The sequence below is a fragment of the Ptychodera flava genome, chromosome 10, assembly GCF_041260155.1.
Source record: "Ptychodera flava strain L36383 chromosome 10, AS_Pfla_20210202, whole genome shotgun sequence".
In the NCBI taxonomy this organism is placed as follows: Eukaryota; Metazoa; Hemichordata; class Enteropneusta; family Ptychoderidae; genus Ptychodera; species Ptychodera flava.
The window spans coordinates 43,608,189-43,626,915 of record NC_091937.1 but is presented as its reverse complement, the minus strand read 5'-3'; the positions used below and the strand labels follow the sequence as shown (position 1 = coordinate 43,626,915).

The following is an 18,727-nucleotide window of genomic DNA, read 5'->3' as shown; positions in this document are numbered from 1 at the left end:
TTCACTTTCGAGGTGTGAACTACCTTAAGACGTTATTTTATCATTTAAATGGTGCAATCACATTAACCTTCACATATATTCAGTTATGTTTCTATCAAGCTGAATTTTGAACACAAAATACGATATCTCACTAAGCATAGGATCTAGCGATCAATACTTTTAGACTACATCCCCATCTCGTAAAACGTTGACCCTACGGAGGTTGAACTCTATCATGACTCCAAGGACGCATGCTCTGACACTGACACTCTTGACACTGATTCGGCGTATGATTTTATCGTCCAATATTGGCGAAACGGTGCTTTCGTAGAATTTCTTTTCACGTGGTGACCTATCCGACAATATATTATGCTACGACCACAAACAAAAGTATATCACGTGACTAGCAGTATGAACTGAACAAATAATAAGCAGGTGAACACATATTTCGAAGCTCATTCAAGCAGGGTACCGTCTATCGCAACGCTTATGCTACCAACTTGGTGAATCAACATGTTTCGCCTACCATACTATGTGTCCGTAGTCGTCGTGTGTTTTGTAGTCGGTAAGTCTTAGTATCAATTAACGATTTTGACAAATATTTCGTACAAAAGTCGCCAGTACTCAAACGAATTTAGAAATCAGCCCAGGGCACTGGATTTTGAGTGTCTATAGAACGAGCTTAAAGTACAACGAGCGCAATTTACAGGTCGAGGGTCAATAAACAGGTAGATTGATAAATCAAAAACGTGTGCTCAGGGTTTAAACCTAGAAATACGGCTCAGACGTTCTCTCTACGCTGTATGTTGCAGATCGATAGTTCTATCTAACAATGAATGTACAGTTTTGAAAAGATGGTTCAAAGAAACGCTTTCTAAATTGCTATACATGTACGACACAAGCTCATTGAAATGTCAGTTAGCAACAGTTCAACAAAGGCTGTTTACAGGTCAAGGTGATATAAAATAATCGCAATCATACCAATCCATAATCCAATGACAGTAGGTCGGAATTCGCAAGACAATAGTTGTAAACATAGACACAAAACAGCACAGAACAGACAGTAAATAGACGGTACACAAACAAAGTCATATTCATGAAAGAAAGATATATGGACCTCTGAATGAATGATACAAGAAAAACTTACGGCGGGTTAGATGTCGAGGAATGCGACTCACATATTCTGACAAGTGCTTCAGCTACGATCGAGGACAGTCTTGTTTACTATCTGAAATTTTGGTATCTTTTACCAATTCGATAGAATTCAGCGCTCCCTTCGATAAGTTGAGAGGCAAAGTTTGAGTTTATTTATTTCTGTACAGGGCCTCGGCCCATCGTACAGAGTATTTACACAGAACGTAATCGTAAGCGATGGTCAGTGAACTCATAATCTGAACATAAACAAAACTAAATTACAGCGACACATGGGAATAGAGATTATTCCTTTTATAGGGGGATTACAGTGGTAATATAAAATGTTTAAGCAATAAAGCACACACAGTGATGGTATACCACGAGATTTTGGTTTCCAATAGGCGGGAACTCATCGTGAATGTAAATAGCCTAATACCTGCATGACGTTTCATTATCCGTGTAATTTAAATGTTGATTAATAAACAGTGTAAACAAAAAGGGGCTAAGCACACTGTCTCGTTGAGTGCCAATTTCACAACTGAAATATTCTTTTAGACCTTCCTTGAAACGAATACATGATTTACTTTGGGAGTATATGGAACTCAATAGTGTAAAATATTGCCGTGAATACAATGTTTAAATAATCCATGCCATAGCATGGCAGGGGTGACACGATCCGAACGCCTTTGAAAAATCGATGAAAATGACATACAAATGTCCGCCTCTTACTGACAGTTATTTCTAAACGGAAGTCTTCGAACAAAAAATTTGGTCAACAGTACTGCATCCTTTGCGAAAACCAGCTTGTGCCTCTAAAATAATACTATTTTCGGATGCCCATTTTACCACACGAGAATTCAAGATTTTGTTAAAGACATTTCTGCACACGGACAGTAATTGAATACCTCTGTAACTGTTCGCATCCATTGAACCTTTCTTATGTAGAGGACATATGATTCCCTTACTCCAGTCCTCAAGGGTATACGCCACTACTCTAAATTACATCAAACAAGTGGCAAATATTTGGAGCAACGATATCGACAGTATTATTAAAAATCTCAGCGACAAAGCCATCCGAACCAGGAGCTTTATTGTTAAGAAAACCTTAGATTGACTGCTTAACTTCATTTACATAAGTGGCACGGTTCACATCCAGTGGCTATTTTTTCTGGTACGACCATTCATGATCATGTGACTCTAAATTTCTTTTTATACTGTCACAAAATGCATGGACTTTCTGAATATTGCATTCAGTATGCAGCAGGTTGTTGAAATACTCAAATCATCCTAAATGGGATATACTCGTCTGACTTCCGACAGAGAAAGTACCATGTAACTTTTTAATGACTGTCCAAAAACCAGCAGACTCATTTCTTCATTCATACAACCTTTGCCTCAGAAGCAATGAAGGTTATTTCATATACGAGAATTCACCCTTTTTGGATGTTTGTGTACAGCTGGCCAATGCTTCTCCTCAACCAGCGATCCCGAAGCGTTGTTCGGCGCTGACATCGACAGGGGACTCTTTCAAGACCAATATATTCAAGGCCTGGTAAATCGAGCGCCAAAGAGAGTTCCGATCTCCGTGATACGTGCATTTATGGGTCGTCGTTTCCTTAAGGTGAGAGTAAGCCAATATTTTGTTTCATATTTTGAACTTTGTCACCAGTTTGCCTGGAGCTTCGAATAAGAGACTTTTATCTTTAAATGTACCATCCTACTGAGAACGTGAGAAACGATAAAATGATGGAAAACATAACGATAAATCGCGCATTGAACATGGCCTCAGAATATGGCAATGGTGCATTATTCTGCTTACTTTTCCGACCTTGGCGTAACACTGACAATGTTAATGTGTATATATATATATATATATATTATATATATATAATATATATATATATATATATATATATATATATATATAGATAGATAGATAGATAGATAGATAGATAGATAGATAGATAGATAGATAGATAGATAGATAGATAGATAGATAGATAGATAGATAGATAGATAGATAGATAGATAGATAGATAGATAGATAGATAGATAGATAGATAGATAGATAGATAGATAGATAGGTAGGTAGATAGATAGATAGATAGATGGACAGATAGATAGATGGATAAAGTATGCCGTTCGACTTGTCCGATATAAAGCTCTCAATACAAAAGTAGAGCGAGATATATAGGGGTTGCTGGGAAATTGATTTTATAATTTTATCTCTACAACGTTGTTTCGTGATTTGCGAGACTCATATATATATATATATATATATATATATATATATATATATATATATATATATATATATATATATATATATATATTATTATTATTATTATTATTATTATTATTATTATTATTATTTTACTCTCTTTAGCAAGGATTCTGGAATCAAAAGATTCTTTCGCAAGGAGATGACGTTCTCTATAGAGTGATGATGTTTCGCATGATAGGACTGCAAATGGGCAAGAAGATTGTAAATGAAATGGAGAAAAAGAAAGAGGAGAATCGAGTTTATAATCTTGGAATGTGGCTCAGTTGTGACTGCGCATCAGAATACATGTAAGCGAGTTTGTATCAGGAAAATTACGGACAAAAGTTCAAATACCTTTCTTAAAGCAAGTGGGAACTTGCAACGTGTCCACCTATCACTGGTAACCGAGGGAGTTGTTCGCCTTGGCAATTTTTGGATAGGGTGTATAGTAAAAGACCTCGAGTAAAGATATTTGAGTTTGTATCCAAAGGTTTGGGTGCACTGATATTCACCCGATGAAACCTAATGCTATCGAATCAGAATTGTACTGCTATCATCAGGACATTCGCCTCTATTGAATAAGTTATAATCCTACAATATGTCATTCTTGTATTTAAGCAATGCAAGGTTTTACTACAGTTTCAAACGTCTTCTTCATTCACAGAGATGACAGTGGCAGGTACAGGGGGTTCTTTTTAGATCTTGCAGAAGGTGGTAAGTCAAATCATTGAAAGCAAGGATTCAGTTTTGATAAAAATGCATTGTACCTTATGAGCACGCATGGTGAATATACTATTTCGCGGGCTCTATGTAGCATTTTAGTGGCTATGGTATTTGACAGGACTAAGTCTTGCCACGTATGACGCATGGTACATCTTCAACATGCACAAAAGATATTATATTTATGTTTAGACGACACAGATACCATTATTTCATTGTGTTTATTCAAGAAGTTGATTTGTCTAGTTTGCATCCAATTAACCTCGATTCTCTTATGTTGTTTATCACATATAAAAAAATTAATATTACATTATAATAACTTATTTATGAGCTTAGCAGGCTTAAGCTTTGATCGAGATTCGCTTTAAATTAAGTTTGTAGAGAGGCTGGGAAGAAATGTGTTTATCAAGTTGTGACAGGGAGTGAATGCATTACCCATCAAAATGGCGAACTTCCCCATGCTGGTAAAGGTGAGTCGAAAATCAAACCTATAAACGGTTAAACGTCTTTAAGTTAACAGCATATGCATGCATATATATATATATATGTATGTATATATATATATATATATATATATATATATATATATATATATATATATATATATATATATATATAATATATAGATATATTCGTCGTCAATTATTTACAAGGCATAGGGTTACTCGAACATAAGCAAGCGATGTAATCTTTGTATATCAGAAAACCTACACATTACCAATAGTGACAAATCTACGCTCTTAAACAACGCACTAAGCTGGGTTAAAATATCGCCACGAAAATTAATTCCAATTGTGACTTAAGTGTTTATATTTCTAAACAAGTATGACACTTATAAATATATGGTCTTTTGTTTTATTCTTGGACTTTAAAGCATTGCTCGGGAAGCAAGTTGACATATGTTTAGGATGGTTCAAGACACCTGCCAGGAAGCTTTCTTTAGATTATACCGAACCGCTTTCGAGACTTCAGGGCAAAGTGGTCTTTGTGGTAAAATCTGCAAATCCAAACAATTTTGATCCGAATGACATAACGGGGAAGACTATCGGTAAGCTAAAGACCTCGATTGGCGAAAAATATTGTCGTCTGCGCTGTTTGTACCGGGCTTTTATGAAATCATAGTCACAACGGTTAACCTCTTTGATGAATGGAAGTTTTTTTTATAGCATTGGAGAATGCGAAGTTGGGTTTATCCAACCTGATGAAATATGAAAAATAATTCTTTGTTTGACGTAAACTGATCCTCTAATGAAGAATATGTTTTGGACATCTAAACTTACCTCTTGTGGGTTTCTTCTGTGGTGTGCTATCTATCCGTAAGGAATGTTGACATCGTTCTTTGGATATATGTACTGAAAACAAACATAATAATCGAAATAATAATCTCATCATTTGCATATCCTTAACAGTTGGAACGCACGCGTCATCATATGCATCGGAAATAGACGACACAGTTGTTTATCTCATAATGATAATTTGTTGATAATTCTTATAAACTAAAACAATGTGATGGGAAACATCATCGATGTGATAAGAATCGAAAACCCGATACGAAATTCTGATACCCGCCAATGCAATATCTATAGATATGTATAATGTTACTTATTTCACTGATTTAAAGGGTTTGAAGATGGTCTTCTCACCGACAAGGCCTGTCTGCTACACGCTAAGGGTCGAATAACAGGTGTCGATACCATGCAACCTCAGCAAGAGGTGTACAAGGAAACCATTGAACTCCTGTTCGATGATCTGAGAAAGGACAAGGTAAACAGAAAGTAAATAAAGGGAGGAAAACAGAGAGATTAATTAAGGTCGTTTAAACATCTTTAATGAAACTTTCAACCATTCTCTTACAAAATCAAGAATAAAAGTCACTGACTGCAACGTTTGGTACAAGAGAAAGAAATTGCCTCATATAAACTGATATTTGATAAATTGCTGGTATGATTTAACTTTATGTTGAAAACAAGGTTTATATTTAATAAAAAGCGAGGCGGTGAAAAAACTATCTTACTCAAAGAACTTCAAAATGAACCTCCGGAAGGAGTAGACGTTAGAAGTATTGAACAAAGTTGAGAAATTCCGAATAACTAACAACAAGGGCGCATTCTACCTGAAGCAAATGACAAGCTGCTGGATAGTTGGCAGGGGACATTGTTTGACTGACGAAGAGGTACAGAGCAGTTGAAACCCTAAAAGTGGAGGCCTATAGAATAAACTGCCTTTTTATCTGTTTAGATTGACTCATTCCTCGGTCTTGACAGCAGAGTCGCACCCTATCTAGGTGAAGAATTTGAAACAATAGGAGATGACATCGGGTGTATACTTGAAGACGCACTATACGGAATAAAACGAAAGGATAACTCTCTTACGTGGTTCGACGAGACCCTGAGGGCAATGAGAAAGAGCGGTAAATATCATGCCTTGTGTCAGCAGGCAAGGCATGAACATGGTAAGATATTTTATTGAAAGTGTAATATGATATCGTTGTGATTTTTGCTCAGTTGTCTGAATCAAAGGGTGAACAGGCAGTACACTTATCAACCAATGACTCCATTTCGTACATTTTTAACGAATACAAAATTCTTCTCTACTTGTAACTTTACAATTTCAAAATTACATGAAACGTCTTTGGCATATAATAGATACATTTTCAGATAAATGAATAATTCCTGTATAGTTAAATATTTTTATGAAAATGACCTCTAAAGGTTATGAAATTGTTAATTTTGGATTATATTTATTGTAGATCATATCTGCAATAAGCATTACCTGTTAATTTCACTAAGGAAGTCTGAATCACATCTCGGATAATATTTGCTGTATCGCGAAAATAATACGATGAATAGTAAAGTATATTTTGATGTTACATATAAGATAAAACAATATGATTAGTTCTAATGGTTTTGCACCTTATCGAAGTTTAGCATTTGCTGTGTCCTCTAAAGAAGAAATCGTTCAAATTGAACGACTTCCTTTACCTAAATGTAATCCAAGGCATCAAAGGTGTTAACATCGGAATAATCACGTTTATATATGGTATCACTATTATTCGTCTTCTGTAAGCGTTACTCCCTTCCCTATTGTATACGTTATATTAGAGGACTCTTATTTTCCTTTGTTGTATCAGGGTCAAAAGTTGCCGACAAGGTTCTTGAAATCTCCGAACTAACGGCGCTTCATGTGCAAATATCTACGACTCCTTTAAAATATTACAGGCAGTACAGTCGATTTGGATATTGGAGAATACTACAGATTTTCCCTTCAATGCTACACCGATACTTTTACTCACCTTCCAGATTTGAGGTTGATATTTTAGTATTCCAACGCATTCCATCGATATGTTATGTCCATGATGTCCTAAATCAAATAATACAGTTCTATATCTCTCTTTTCGTAGGCCACAAGGGAACGTTTGTATGCGTGGATGAATAACTGCAACTCTTAGACTTCTGGCATGCATGACTTTGATTTATGAGCTCCACGCTTTCTAGTGTTCTTGTTCATATGTTTTCGTATGTAATTTTGCTTTAAGAAGTGCATTCATTACAAATAAAAAAGTATTAAGATACTACTGCAATCAATACGAAAGGGTATACCTGTCTGTTTGTAGAATTGTGTGTCTATCCAGGCATCCAGGCACAAGCCAGTCAACCAATGTATACACCAACACATAAACTGTTTTTCACCTCTGCTCCACCCAACTATATACACTAAGTCTTGTATGTCTTTCGTCCAAAGAGGCATTCAATATTCAATTTCTTCGTCAATTGACTCACACGCGCTGTATAACGTGAATTACACGTGTTTTCAAGCGTGCTCAAACAGCACTTTAGGCCAAATGCGTAAATATTTGGAGTGGTAGAAATGGTACAGTACTGCGTGTGGTTCTTTGTTATGTTGTCCTCACAATAATGAAGATTCAGATGTTGAGAAAGTTTTAACGGAAACTGAGAACTACTGCAACAATCGTGGTAGATATCTTTCTCATAAATTCACTTTAAGAAGCAAAAAATGGAGGAAGTAACCTTCACCCTCATAAAAAAAATCAAATATGGGACAAGTTAATGATATGGCTGATAACACAAGAATTGAAAAAAAGTTTGTCTCCAGATTTTGTTCACGAGCGATTTCCGTCGGAGTATTGCTTCAATGGATTGTTTACTATCCTAAGTACACTTGATTTTGACAGTGTTGCAGTACTTTCTAAGACAGACGGGCTGCTTTAATTAAACAAATGCAAATAATATTGATAGTAACGTTATTTGAATAGACTCAAAAACACCCTATGAGACATTAGACATATAAAATCTTGACCTTGAACACATTTGTAGATTTGAAATTTACTTGCATACCAGGCCTTTATATTTAAAAATCATACATAATGGGCAAAGCTTAAATGATTATCGGTTACATTGCTAAACACGTGTAAAATCATTTCCTGTGTATTTCGAAATCTATGAATTAGACAGTAAGTATACGAATTTGCTTGCAAATGATCGTTACAGCAAATTGCATTAGCAGGCATATCGTACGCAGGGCTAATTGTGTTCCAGCTGTCTGGAGAGATATCGTTCTTGTAACAGCTGTGGCTACTGCACGTTGCACGAAAGCCTCAGGTTGGCTTTTAGTACAACCAGATCAGTCAGCTTCTTCAGGACGGAATCCTTTTCCGTTCTTTTACATGTTAGCATTGACAACAATTTCATACAAACTTCCCATCGTTAGGAAAAACGAAATGGAATGATCCAATGCAGTAGATCCCATCACAATGAAATAGTTTATTGTTTCATATTGATAATGCTTTACTTTGCACATTTAGTTTAATTTGCGTGCGCTACCTATAGTCAAAGCAACTAAAGTGATTTCCATTAGAGTTCGTCGACCATAAAAGTTGACGCATTAGTAACGTTTTTATCTAGTTCCGTGCCGACCCCTCCCCTCCTCCGGAGAACAACTAACAACAAATTTCCTATTGCGAGTTTGGCACAAGCAAAACGACGAAATTACGCTTCTCAGGCGTCAGCTTTTATGATCGACGTCCCTTATCATATATAGCAGAAAGATTGATATTTGTTTTGTATTGATGCGTATCTCATGAATACTAAATGGGAATTGCCTACTTCAGCAGGCCCGAAATTAGAGCCTATTATAGAAAAAATATAACACGTTATATCACTATTTTACAAATCATCTTAGTTACGTTTATCAAAGTAGTGTATACGGGATCAAAGTAGTGTATACGGGGAAATGCAAATTTCCATGGACAGATATTAGTGAGGAAGTTCAAAAAGGTAGTCTTGTCCTGCATATAGCTATATTCGTCAATAATCGATGACCTTTTTAAACAGAATTTTTAAGATACTGCATGCACTGGGGTGACACAGTGCCTTAATCAAATGACTTCCTGGTCTTTTTTTGTGAATGACACAAGTGAGGCACTACCACAGACAAAGTAATCAGGTTTCTTGCAACCTGATTCTCGAACAAGACTTTCTACAGTGAAACAGTGAACAAACAACGCTCATACAAGTCGTGATGGCTAAATCAGCATCGTCATTACATCCTTCGTCGGTTTCGCCGCTGATGTCATCAGAGCCCTAACCAATCAAACACTTTGCTTTCTGCTGGAGACCATATGCTAATGGCTTACCAAAAATGAGGCAGTAACTAAATGTGTCATGTGACCTATTGCATGCAATAAACACATAAAGGAGTCAAACTCCAATTCCAAAGCTCATACGAGCTGGATAGTTACCTTCTATCGTGACGCTGACCAGAAAATTAGTGACCCGACATGTTTAGTCTGCCTTGCTTTGTTTCCGTAGGCATCGTTTGTCTTGCAGTTGGTAAGTTTGATCTAACAGCTAACAGTTTCGAAAAGATGGTTTTAGAAACGTTTCCCAAATTACCATGGATGTACGATACAAGTTGACTAAAAAGGATTCGGGGTTTCAATACAGCTACGTACAGTTCAACAAACACTGCTTACAGGTCAAGGTGATATAAAGTAAATCAATCATACAAGAAACACTAACCCCGGTTACGTATCAAGGAATCTGACTTACATATTCTAATAAGTGCTTTAGCTGCATTCCACGACAATATTTTCACATTGTCCATGTGAACAAGGGACATTAGTTCATTCGGTAATATAGGCCACCGGCCTTTTTTACAATACAGGAAAAAAAACACAGACAAACTAGGGGCTTACACAAAGACTTGTTTGACAACAAAACAACATATTTCTTGAAAAGTATATTTACAGTAAATTCTCTCTTCGTCTGAAACTGTAAAAAATATACTTTGATAGTTTCAAAATTGTACGATGACACGGAGAATTCATCAGATTTATAAATTTCCTAAGAGATGGTATTTCATAATAATATGGTGACAGAAAACGTTTTCTCAAATCAGTGTACACAGGACATACCAAACAGAAGTGAAACTCATTTTCAATCTGATGCATATCACATAATTGGCATAGCCTGTCTTCCCTTGGCATATTCTCAAATCGACCACTTTCAATGCAAAGATTATGGTTTGAAACTCTAAGTTTACACAGTGCCCTTCTAAATCTATCAATATTCACAACACTTAAATATTTCTCGAAAACAAGGTTATTTTTATACAATCGATAAGTATCCAACTTGGAGACAGTATCAAGATTTATTTTCCATTGCTGGGAACCAATATCAGAGTTTCTTTGTTTGAACTCAGAAAGAAAATTAACCTCAAGGGACATTAAAGGTATACAGTCACCTGTAATCTAAATATTCCCATATATGATCAAAGGGGCATTCTTAAGTATTCAAAATGCCCATTTCGGGCCGCTGTTTTTTAAAGAGCGGCAACCCGTTTAAAATCTGTGAGCGGTTAGATTTTCTCTCTCAATGGTAACTGTGGCTAAATTGGAACAGGTGACAGTATACCTTTAATATCGGACTATTTTTAAAAGTATAGGTACCATTCTTTCATTACGACGGTTTTGTACAGTGATTGAAACCCGATTGCTGTATATTACCTTGCATGTGTAAAATAGTCCATTCACAATATTCTGAATTATCCCCTGACTTCTTCTAGGGTTGTTTATAGCATGTTGCACGCAGTAAGTATGAAAGTCATTTCATCGGAATTGAGATACTTTTGCGTAAAATTCAGTCTGCAGGGAGGCTGGCAGAAAATGTGTTTATCAAGTGGTGACACAGAGTGACTGTATTACACATCAAAGTGGCGACTTTCCCCATGCTGGTAAAGGTTAGTCATAAATAACAAAACCTCTGATTGCCCAGGTAAGGCTATTAAATCAGCAAACTGTCTAGAAATATCTGCAAAACCACAACGCCTGCAAAGTGTCCGAAGTTCAATCATACCAACAACTGAGTTCTGTTGATACCCATAATGGCGACGATGCATTATTCTGCGTTCATTCCGGATCTCCATACTGGCACGGTTTATATGAGACATAATTGATGTTATCGATGCCGTGCTCTCATGACACTTTTTCAAAAAGGGTGACCCTGGGTGAATGGGGATACCGCCGATCCATTCGAGTCGCCTCGTAAGGCTCAATGTGGACGTCGTACCTGGCGATCCCGGTTGGCGATAAACCTGAAATCTTCACCTCAACGGAAGTTCAACTGAATAAATGAGTACAGTATAATCTTCGGGGAAAGCGACATACAGGCACAAGCATAAACATTGACCAACAACGATAAATTTCCTTCATCATACAAAAAATTCAGTAAATTCTTGCTCGGAATCAAACCTGTAGCGGCGTAAGGCTGTAGCGCTAGCGAAGACATCAACTGTTGAGCTGTATATGCAATGCAGCGCTGCGCTGTGGAATGCGATGTACTTCGAAAGTTGACTCAGACAACACTCAAAACAGAGTTTCCGTCAAGTAAAATAAGGATGTATCTACGTATGAGACATATGTCACTGCAAACATCAAAGTCCTTAAGAAGAAAACATTGACGACCGAGATCAGGATTAACGAGTTGACACCGGCATGGCAGAGACCGGTGACGGCAGCGTTGTGGACATAAACATGCAATGAGGTACACTCTGTGTGTCATCGAACGGAATCTTTCGCGCTCGCCACGGTCGTAAACTTGTGTGAAATTTTGAAAAGCCACGGAATCTCTGAGAATGAGAATTACGGTTTCGATCGTGTCGTTGCATTTACTTCATAAATTTATCTGTAAATATCCTGAATAACTCTGAATACTATGGCTGTCCGTCGCTAGCACGATCCGGGAGCACGATGGAAGTTATGTCCACCATACGATGGCCGACTTGCCTTGGCATCGGTATAGTCGGTACAGCGCGAGACAATGATTGACAGGTTCACTTGACACAATCCGTATGCCTGGTTGGTGGAGATACCATTTGATGTAGCAAATTTCAGCTTGATGGGATTTATGAATGAGAGTATCTCCTGGGTGACGGGCCGCTTTACTCTTTAAATGAAAGTAATCCGCGTAAGTAAAACACAAATCGCGACGAAATTCATGCGTGTTTTTCGAGGAGCCGCACAATTTCTCGCCTGGCTCGAAGTTGGTCCCGCGAAAAACACTCGTATACGATGACATCAAACAGAGAAAAATACCATGGGATATATATATATATATATATATATATATATATATATATATATATATATATTATATATATATATATATATATATATATATATAATATGATATGTTGAATCATGTGAACACGGTGGTTTCAATCGGGTTAGAAATCACAACGTATGATACCCAATATGCATTTCGAATATACACTTCGAATATGCATTATATTTCAATACACCGCCCTTATGTGTGAAACATAAGCTTATTTGTGCACAATACTCAAACAATTACACATTTAGTTTTTATACTTTGATTTTGAAGCATTGCTCGGAAAACAGGTTGACATGTGTCTAGGATACTTGAAGTCATCTGCTAGAAAGCTGTCTTTAGGCTTCACCGAACCTCTTGCTAGATTTGAAGGGAAAGTGCTATTTGTGGTAAAATCTGGAAATCCGCATAATTTTGATCCGAACAACATCCGGAAAGGAAATCAGTAAGCTCAACAGTACACGTATTGGATATTTCTCTGCATAAAAACTTATTACCTTACTATACCGTAATGCCCTCATAATCGTATGAGGTTCTTTAGGTAGATTATACTTTTTATCAGGTGAGTTTTATGATTTTATGAGCGTCTGTGCGACGATTGGTAAAAAATTGAAGAATGTGATTGTTTCTTGTACCCTCTTTAAATGTTCACATTGCAACAAAATCAACCGAAAATCGCAGAGATTGATGAATATCGCGAATCAATTGTCTCTTGATTCCTTTACTTAATAGTTTCCTTTTAAGTAACCTCTACAACAAGAATAACACACATTTAGGTAGTATGCACCTCCAAAGTGAAAGACTTAAACTTTTGCTCAAACATTCTTCATTGATACTTTCAACCATTCACTTACAAATCAAGAATAGAAATAAGGGGTCACCGTGCAAAAGTTGGTACTAGAGAAACACATACTAAGATTTACCGATATTTGATATTTAAAATACCATTCAAAAGGCCATCTCTGTGTTAACTTTGTGGTGGCGAATACAATTTTCGACTGTCGTAAAACCAAGACGCTGAATTTTTTTCTTACTCCAAGAACCTTAAATGAGTTCACACAATCGGTAGCTGCAAATGAAAAAGATGAAAGTCAAAATAACTGTCCACGAGGGGCATTCTACCGTAACATAGGCAAAACAGTAAAGTTAAGTTTAGTACAAAAGAGGATACACTGTTGATTCCCATAACAGTATATATGTATCACCCTGTCACCCTGTACAACCTCCAGTATTTGAAAATGGAGTAACTGACAAGACTTGTCTACCACACGCCAAGGATCGGATCCTTGGAGTCGATTCCATGGAACCACAACAGGAGGTTTATAAGACGAACTTGGAAATCCTGCTGGAGGAGCTGAAACACAACAGGGTAAATATACAGCAAAGAACGGGAATCAAAGATAGAAATGAAGTATGCACATATGAAAGGCAAATAACAGTCAAAGTCACATGGACAGGGCACATCGTTTGACCGAGGAAGAGGTTGTGTGCGACAGACATTATACAAGCGGAAGATAATAATTTGTTGAATTTATTTATCTTTTCAGATTGATTCATTCCTAGTACCTGACATCAGAGTCATACCGCATCTTTCTGACGAGTTTGAATTCACAGGCGATGACATTGGCTGTATCGTTGATGATGCAGTATATGCAGTTCAACGAAAGGACGACCCGCTCACGTGGTTCGACGAAACTCTGAGGGCAATGAGAAAGAGCGGCAAATATTATGCTTTGTGTCAACAGGCCCGGCATGAACATGGTAAGATATGGTTTTTTAATCGTGATGGTTCTGTAGAACAATATTTCTTACTGCACAGAAGCCTGGATCTTAGTGTGAACCGGTAATAAGATGTCAACTCAACTGGACCAATTTTGTAGGTTTTGTATAAATTCCATTACTCAATCACAAGAACTTGACACATTAAGGTTATGAGAACATGTATTATATTTTGTAAGATTGTATTCAAATTAACAGTCAGAGTTAATGTTTCACCACTAATATAACCTCGTGATATGCGAAAGAGAAGCGTACTGCATGTAAAATATTAGTGCTTGTACAGATAACAATACATAGTAAATAATTTATATATCATGTTACTCAAATAAAATGGACTAGCAGTATTGGGCTTATAACGTTTAGTATATTTCTGTCCAGACTTTCAAGTTGAATTCGATATCTAACCCTAATCGAAGAAGCTAGTTTTAGAATAATCACACACAATTCAGTGCGGTGTGATTATGATTTTTTTATCTTCCATAGATATTAAAGCATATCCTTTATCGTGTCTTTCAAACGTGTTTTTATTCGAGAATAAGCAACAGAGTATGATACAGCAAGTTCCACCGTGGTACTTCTGTTTATACGCTTCCTAAAGTCGCTGTCTATCTTTTATTTCCATAAATTCGGCCAAATATTTTGTGTGGATAGTGTACCCTATAAAATAATGTTATTCTACGATCTGTATTTTTCAGGTCACAAGGGAAAGATTGTATGCTAGGATGACAAACTGCTGCAGGAGGACTTTCAATTCAAGACTGCATAACTTCGATGTATAAGCTTCACTTTTTCTGATGTTTTTGCTCATGTGTAATTTTCCATTGAGATTTGTATTAATGACAGATAATAATTATGAACAAAATACTGCCATCAATATGACAGCACTCTGACATGTATGCTTTTGTACTGTACTTTTATAGTAAGGTACTAAGGTCTGTCCTTCTATTTGAGTATTCAAAAGTCAATCTTTCTGTGCAACCAATCGTCATTCTTTCTTGAACCAGTTCAATTATCGATCAAATCATCTACACTTTCTTGCATGTTTGTCAAAATATGAATTCAATCATTCGTTTTCTTTTTACCTAAAGGCAAATGAATGAATGTCGTTATGTGCGTTTACTAGAATGATCGGATAGACCACTTTCAAAACACTAACGTATTTGCAACAATTAAGACATTATTTTGCCATTTAAATGGTGCAATCGTTCGCAATCTTCACATATTTATTGTTATTTTTTTATCAAGCTGAATTTCGAAAACTTGCATAAAACGATATCTCACCAAGCATAGGATCTGGCGATCAAAACAGCTCGACTACATCCCCATGTCGGATAACTTTGCAAGCTTTAAAATTTCATTTCCCTCGATAGCTTTTGGATCATCTAACAAAATCGATTTTGTTTCTTCGGAGATTGCATCAATTACAGCAGAGTTCGACAGTTCTTCTCCACCTCCTACTTGGAATTTATTTTCCCGCATGGCTCGATAACATCCGTTGGGGACTAATGTCTGCAAGATATCAAGCAGGCTGGATTGTCTGACTTCTTCATTTTCCTCCGGAATATATCCATCAGGCCGAAACTGTTTTCGACTCCTGTCAACAAGGGGTCTTGAAGCAACTGTAAAACAAAACACTTCTATAATTAATACCTTCGAGACAGTTTTATTCTCTTATGGAGAAGATCCATAAACAGAATCCTTGCGTTGTTCCGTTAACTTTTTTTACGTGAGATTTGTTATATCGTAAAATTTGAGAGTAATATGAACAATCGTAAAACAATATCGTCACCATCCCCACTTGGTGTAGATGACATCTATAATACTCCGGATGACTTGAATATGTTTGAAAAATAACAAAATAATTCTCAGAAACATACATCATTACATTGAATGCCGGGAGGAATATGGTCGACACATATTTGGCTAAAAGTACTGAATCCATGGACTGCAAATCCCAGTCGTGTGCGGGAGGTCCGTACCTGCGCCCCCGAAAACAGGGTCATGGGGCAGTGTTTCATCGAGAATGGCATCCACTGGGGGATTTTCCCCCTTTACCAGAAAATTTAGGGGGCATTTCACCAGTTCATTTGTTCTACTTGTATGTCTAATGTGTGACCGTCACCATTTCATGAGGGGCTGGTCCCCCCTTGACAAATTACTAGGGGGTGCAAATATGTCAGCAGAGGGAGAATCTCCCCTTCCCCCTCTCTAGATGAAACAATGGTGGGGACGTAGGCACGGAGCGCGAGAACACAACTGGGCCTTACAGTCAACTGAATCCATAGATACAAAATAACGATAGAATGTTAATGAAATTACCTTTGCTGAATTTAGAGACTTTGAAGTCCATGTCTTTCACACGCAATGGTTCAATGTGCGTTTTCTTGGCTGGGACATTCCATTGGCACAGTTTAGACGTACATTCAACATTTGTCTGGCCTGTTCTGACTGCCGCTTCAACGCGAAAAAACATCTCTGTTATATGAATGCATGAAAATCTGAGTCCGCGAAATGTAACAAGAAATAAACGGATTATTGGGAAATTACTAGAATAATAGCAAACTTGTAGTTTAGTATATTACTAAATAGTCTTAGATAGGATGGAAGGTATGAACCAGAACGAAACGTTTCCATAACATGTTAGATTCGATATTTAAGTATTTGTTGATGCTTACAGACAACTTTATAATTGTTTGAGGTGGATGACACGAATACAATGAGTGCGTGTATAAGGAATGTGAGTGAGTGAGTGAACGAGCGGATGGATATTTACCCGGCAGTACAAGAGCAATATCTATTTTTTATATCACAAATTTTCTTTACTACACATATCCAAACTGTGTGAGGAACATCACCAATCTTCATGGTGTGACAGCAGTTTGCTTTCAAAAAGAAATATTCTGAATGCTGGAATACTGCGTGATAAAATATTTCTTTCAACTAGCCACCGGTATACAGCCTGTGTGCTTTCCCTTGCTTGTACTCATTCAAGAGACGTTGCTGTAGAGGTACGTCGTTGCCAGGGTGGTTCGCCATGATGTACATGGTAATATCGCTTAGGAAGATTGAAGGCCACATTTCCATTCCACGGTCTTCACCAACCCAACCATCTCCAAGTGACATAGGGTCTGGTAAAATGTTCCCTTGTGGGGTCGTCAAAAGAGACACCAGAAACTGATGCCTCTCAGCCGACATTTCCGAAACCGTCGGTGACTCTGGTATGTTTTGTTTCATGGCGGCAAAAACTCGGGCCACTAACTCATCCTTTCGGCCTGACGTTTTCAGATTTCGTTCGCGGAGGCAGTCTTTCAGTGCCGGTACTCTCCAAATACTAATGGTCCGATAACGAAGTATCTCTGCCATGTTTGTAACCTACAACAAATTTGAAAGAAAGTGGATTTAAAACCTACATATGATTATTCTGCCTGTTGAGCTCGCCAATCTAGTCGTGAATATTTCCAATCAATCAACTAAGACTTACCCAAAAATTCATTAATGTTAAAAAAAACGGTGCGTAGGCCTATGTTAGGCTAGCTCATAAGCTTAAGCTTATTATTTTTAAAACGAAATAAGTTCATGTCAGCACATTGAATTACGAATTTAGTTTTTTTTTTTAATTTTATATTAACCGACAAACCATACGATAAATTATAGTCCATCAATCACAATTACGGACTGTAGATTAAACAAATAACTAACGGTACATGTTTATATTAACGAATTTATGACAAATACCGAGACCCAAATTTCGATCCTCGGTAGTTTTGGGTTTGCTTTACCGCCAAAACGAGCTGTCGATACCCGTAACTTGTTATGGCGGGAAATCAAGACGGATACGTGAATCGTTCAAGGAAATATTTGAGAATATTGCCAAAATCCCACTTGTTTTCTCAATTTATGAAACGACAAACATCTAAAAGCAATTTATTTTGTGATTCGGTTCCATTTTGTACAAATCAACGTGCGAATAAGATCGAACGTAAGCTACGATAACGTACGCCTACCCGGCGCCCGGGCCCCGGCGACGCATCTGACTTTGAGGAACCCTACCCTGTAAAATAGTAAATTTTTCAGTTTGATGCCCACTTGACCTTTGCCCCAAACCCATAATACACAGCGCGCCCGGGATTCGTGATTCGTTTATCAGAATGAGGCAGTCACCGAATGTGTCACGTGACTCATAGTATGTACTGAACAAATCAAATAGTTGAACACAGATTCCAAA

General features: G+C 37.1%; 1 protein-coding gene across 1 annotated transcript; it reads left to right on the top strand.

Moving 5' to 3' along the window:
- Positions 1-384: 384 nt before the first annotated feature.
- LOC139142911 (uncharacterized) lies at positions 385-7,692 on the top strand. The gene is made up of 9 exons (XM_070713101.1): positions 385-544; positions 2,571-2,734; positions 3,500-3,684; positions 4,041-4,090; positions 4,471-4,566; positions 4,971-5,144; positions 5,718-5,860; positions 6,335-6,548; positions 7,497-7,692. The coding sequence occupies exons 1-9, from the start codon at positions 493-495 to the stop codon at positions 7,529-7,531; spliced, it is 1,113 nt and encodes a 370-aa protein (XP_070569202.1). The 5' UTR covers positions 385-492; the 3' UTR covers positions 7,532-7,692.
- The last annotated feature ends 11,035 nt before the right edge of the window (positions 7,693-18,727 follow it).

Excerpts from the sequence above, each read along its gene's own strand:
- LOC139142911 (XM_070713101.1), top strand. The coding sequence starts at position 493 with ATGTTTCGCCTACCATACTATGTGTCCGTAGTCGTCGTGTGTTTTGTA. Across the intron at positions 4,567-4,970 it reads ACTTCCCCATGCTGGTAAAG|CATTGCTCGGGAAGCAAGTT; the intron begins GTGAGTCGAAAA and ends TGGACTTTAAAG. Across the intron at positions 6,549-7,496 it reads GCAGGCAAGGCATGAACATG|GCCACAAGGGAACGTTTGTA; the intron begins GTAAGATATTTT and ends CTCTTTTCGTAG.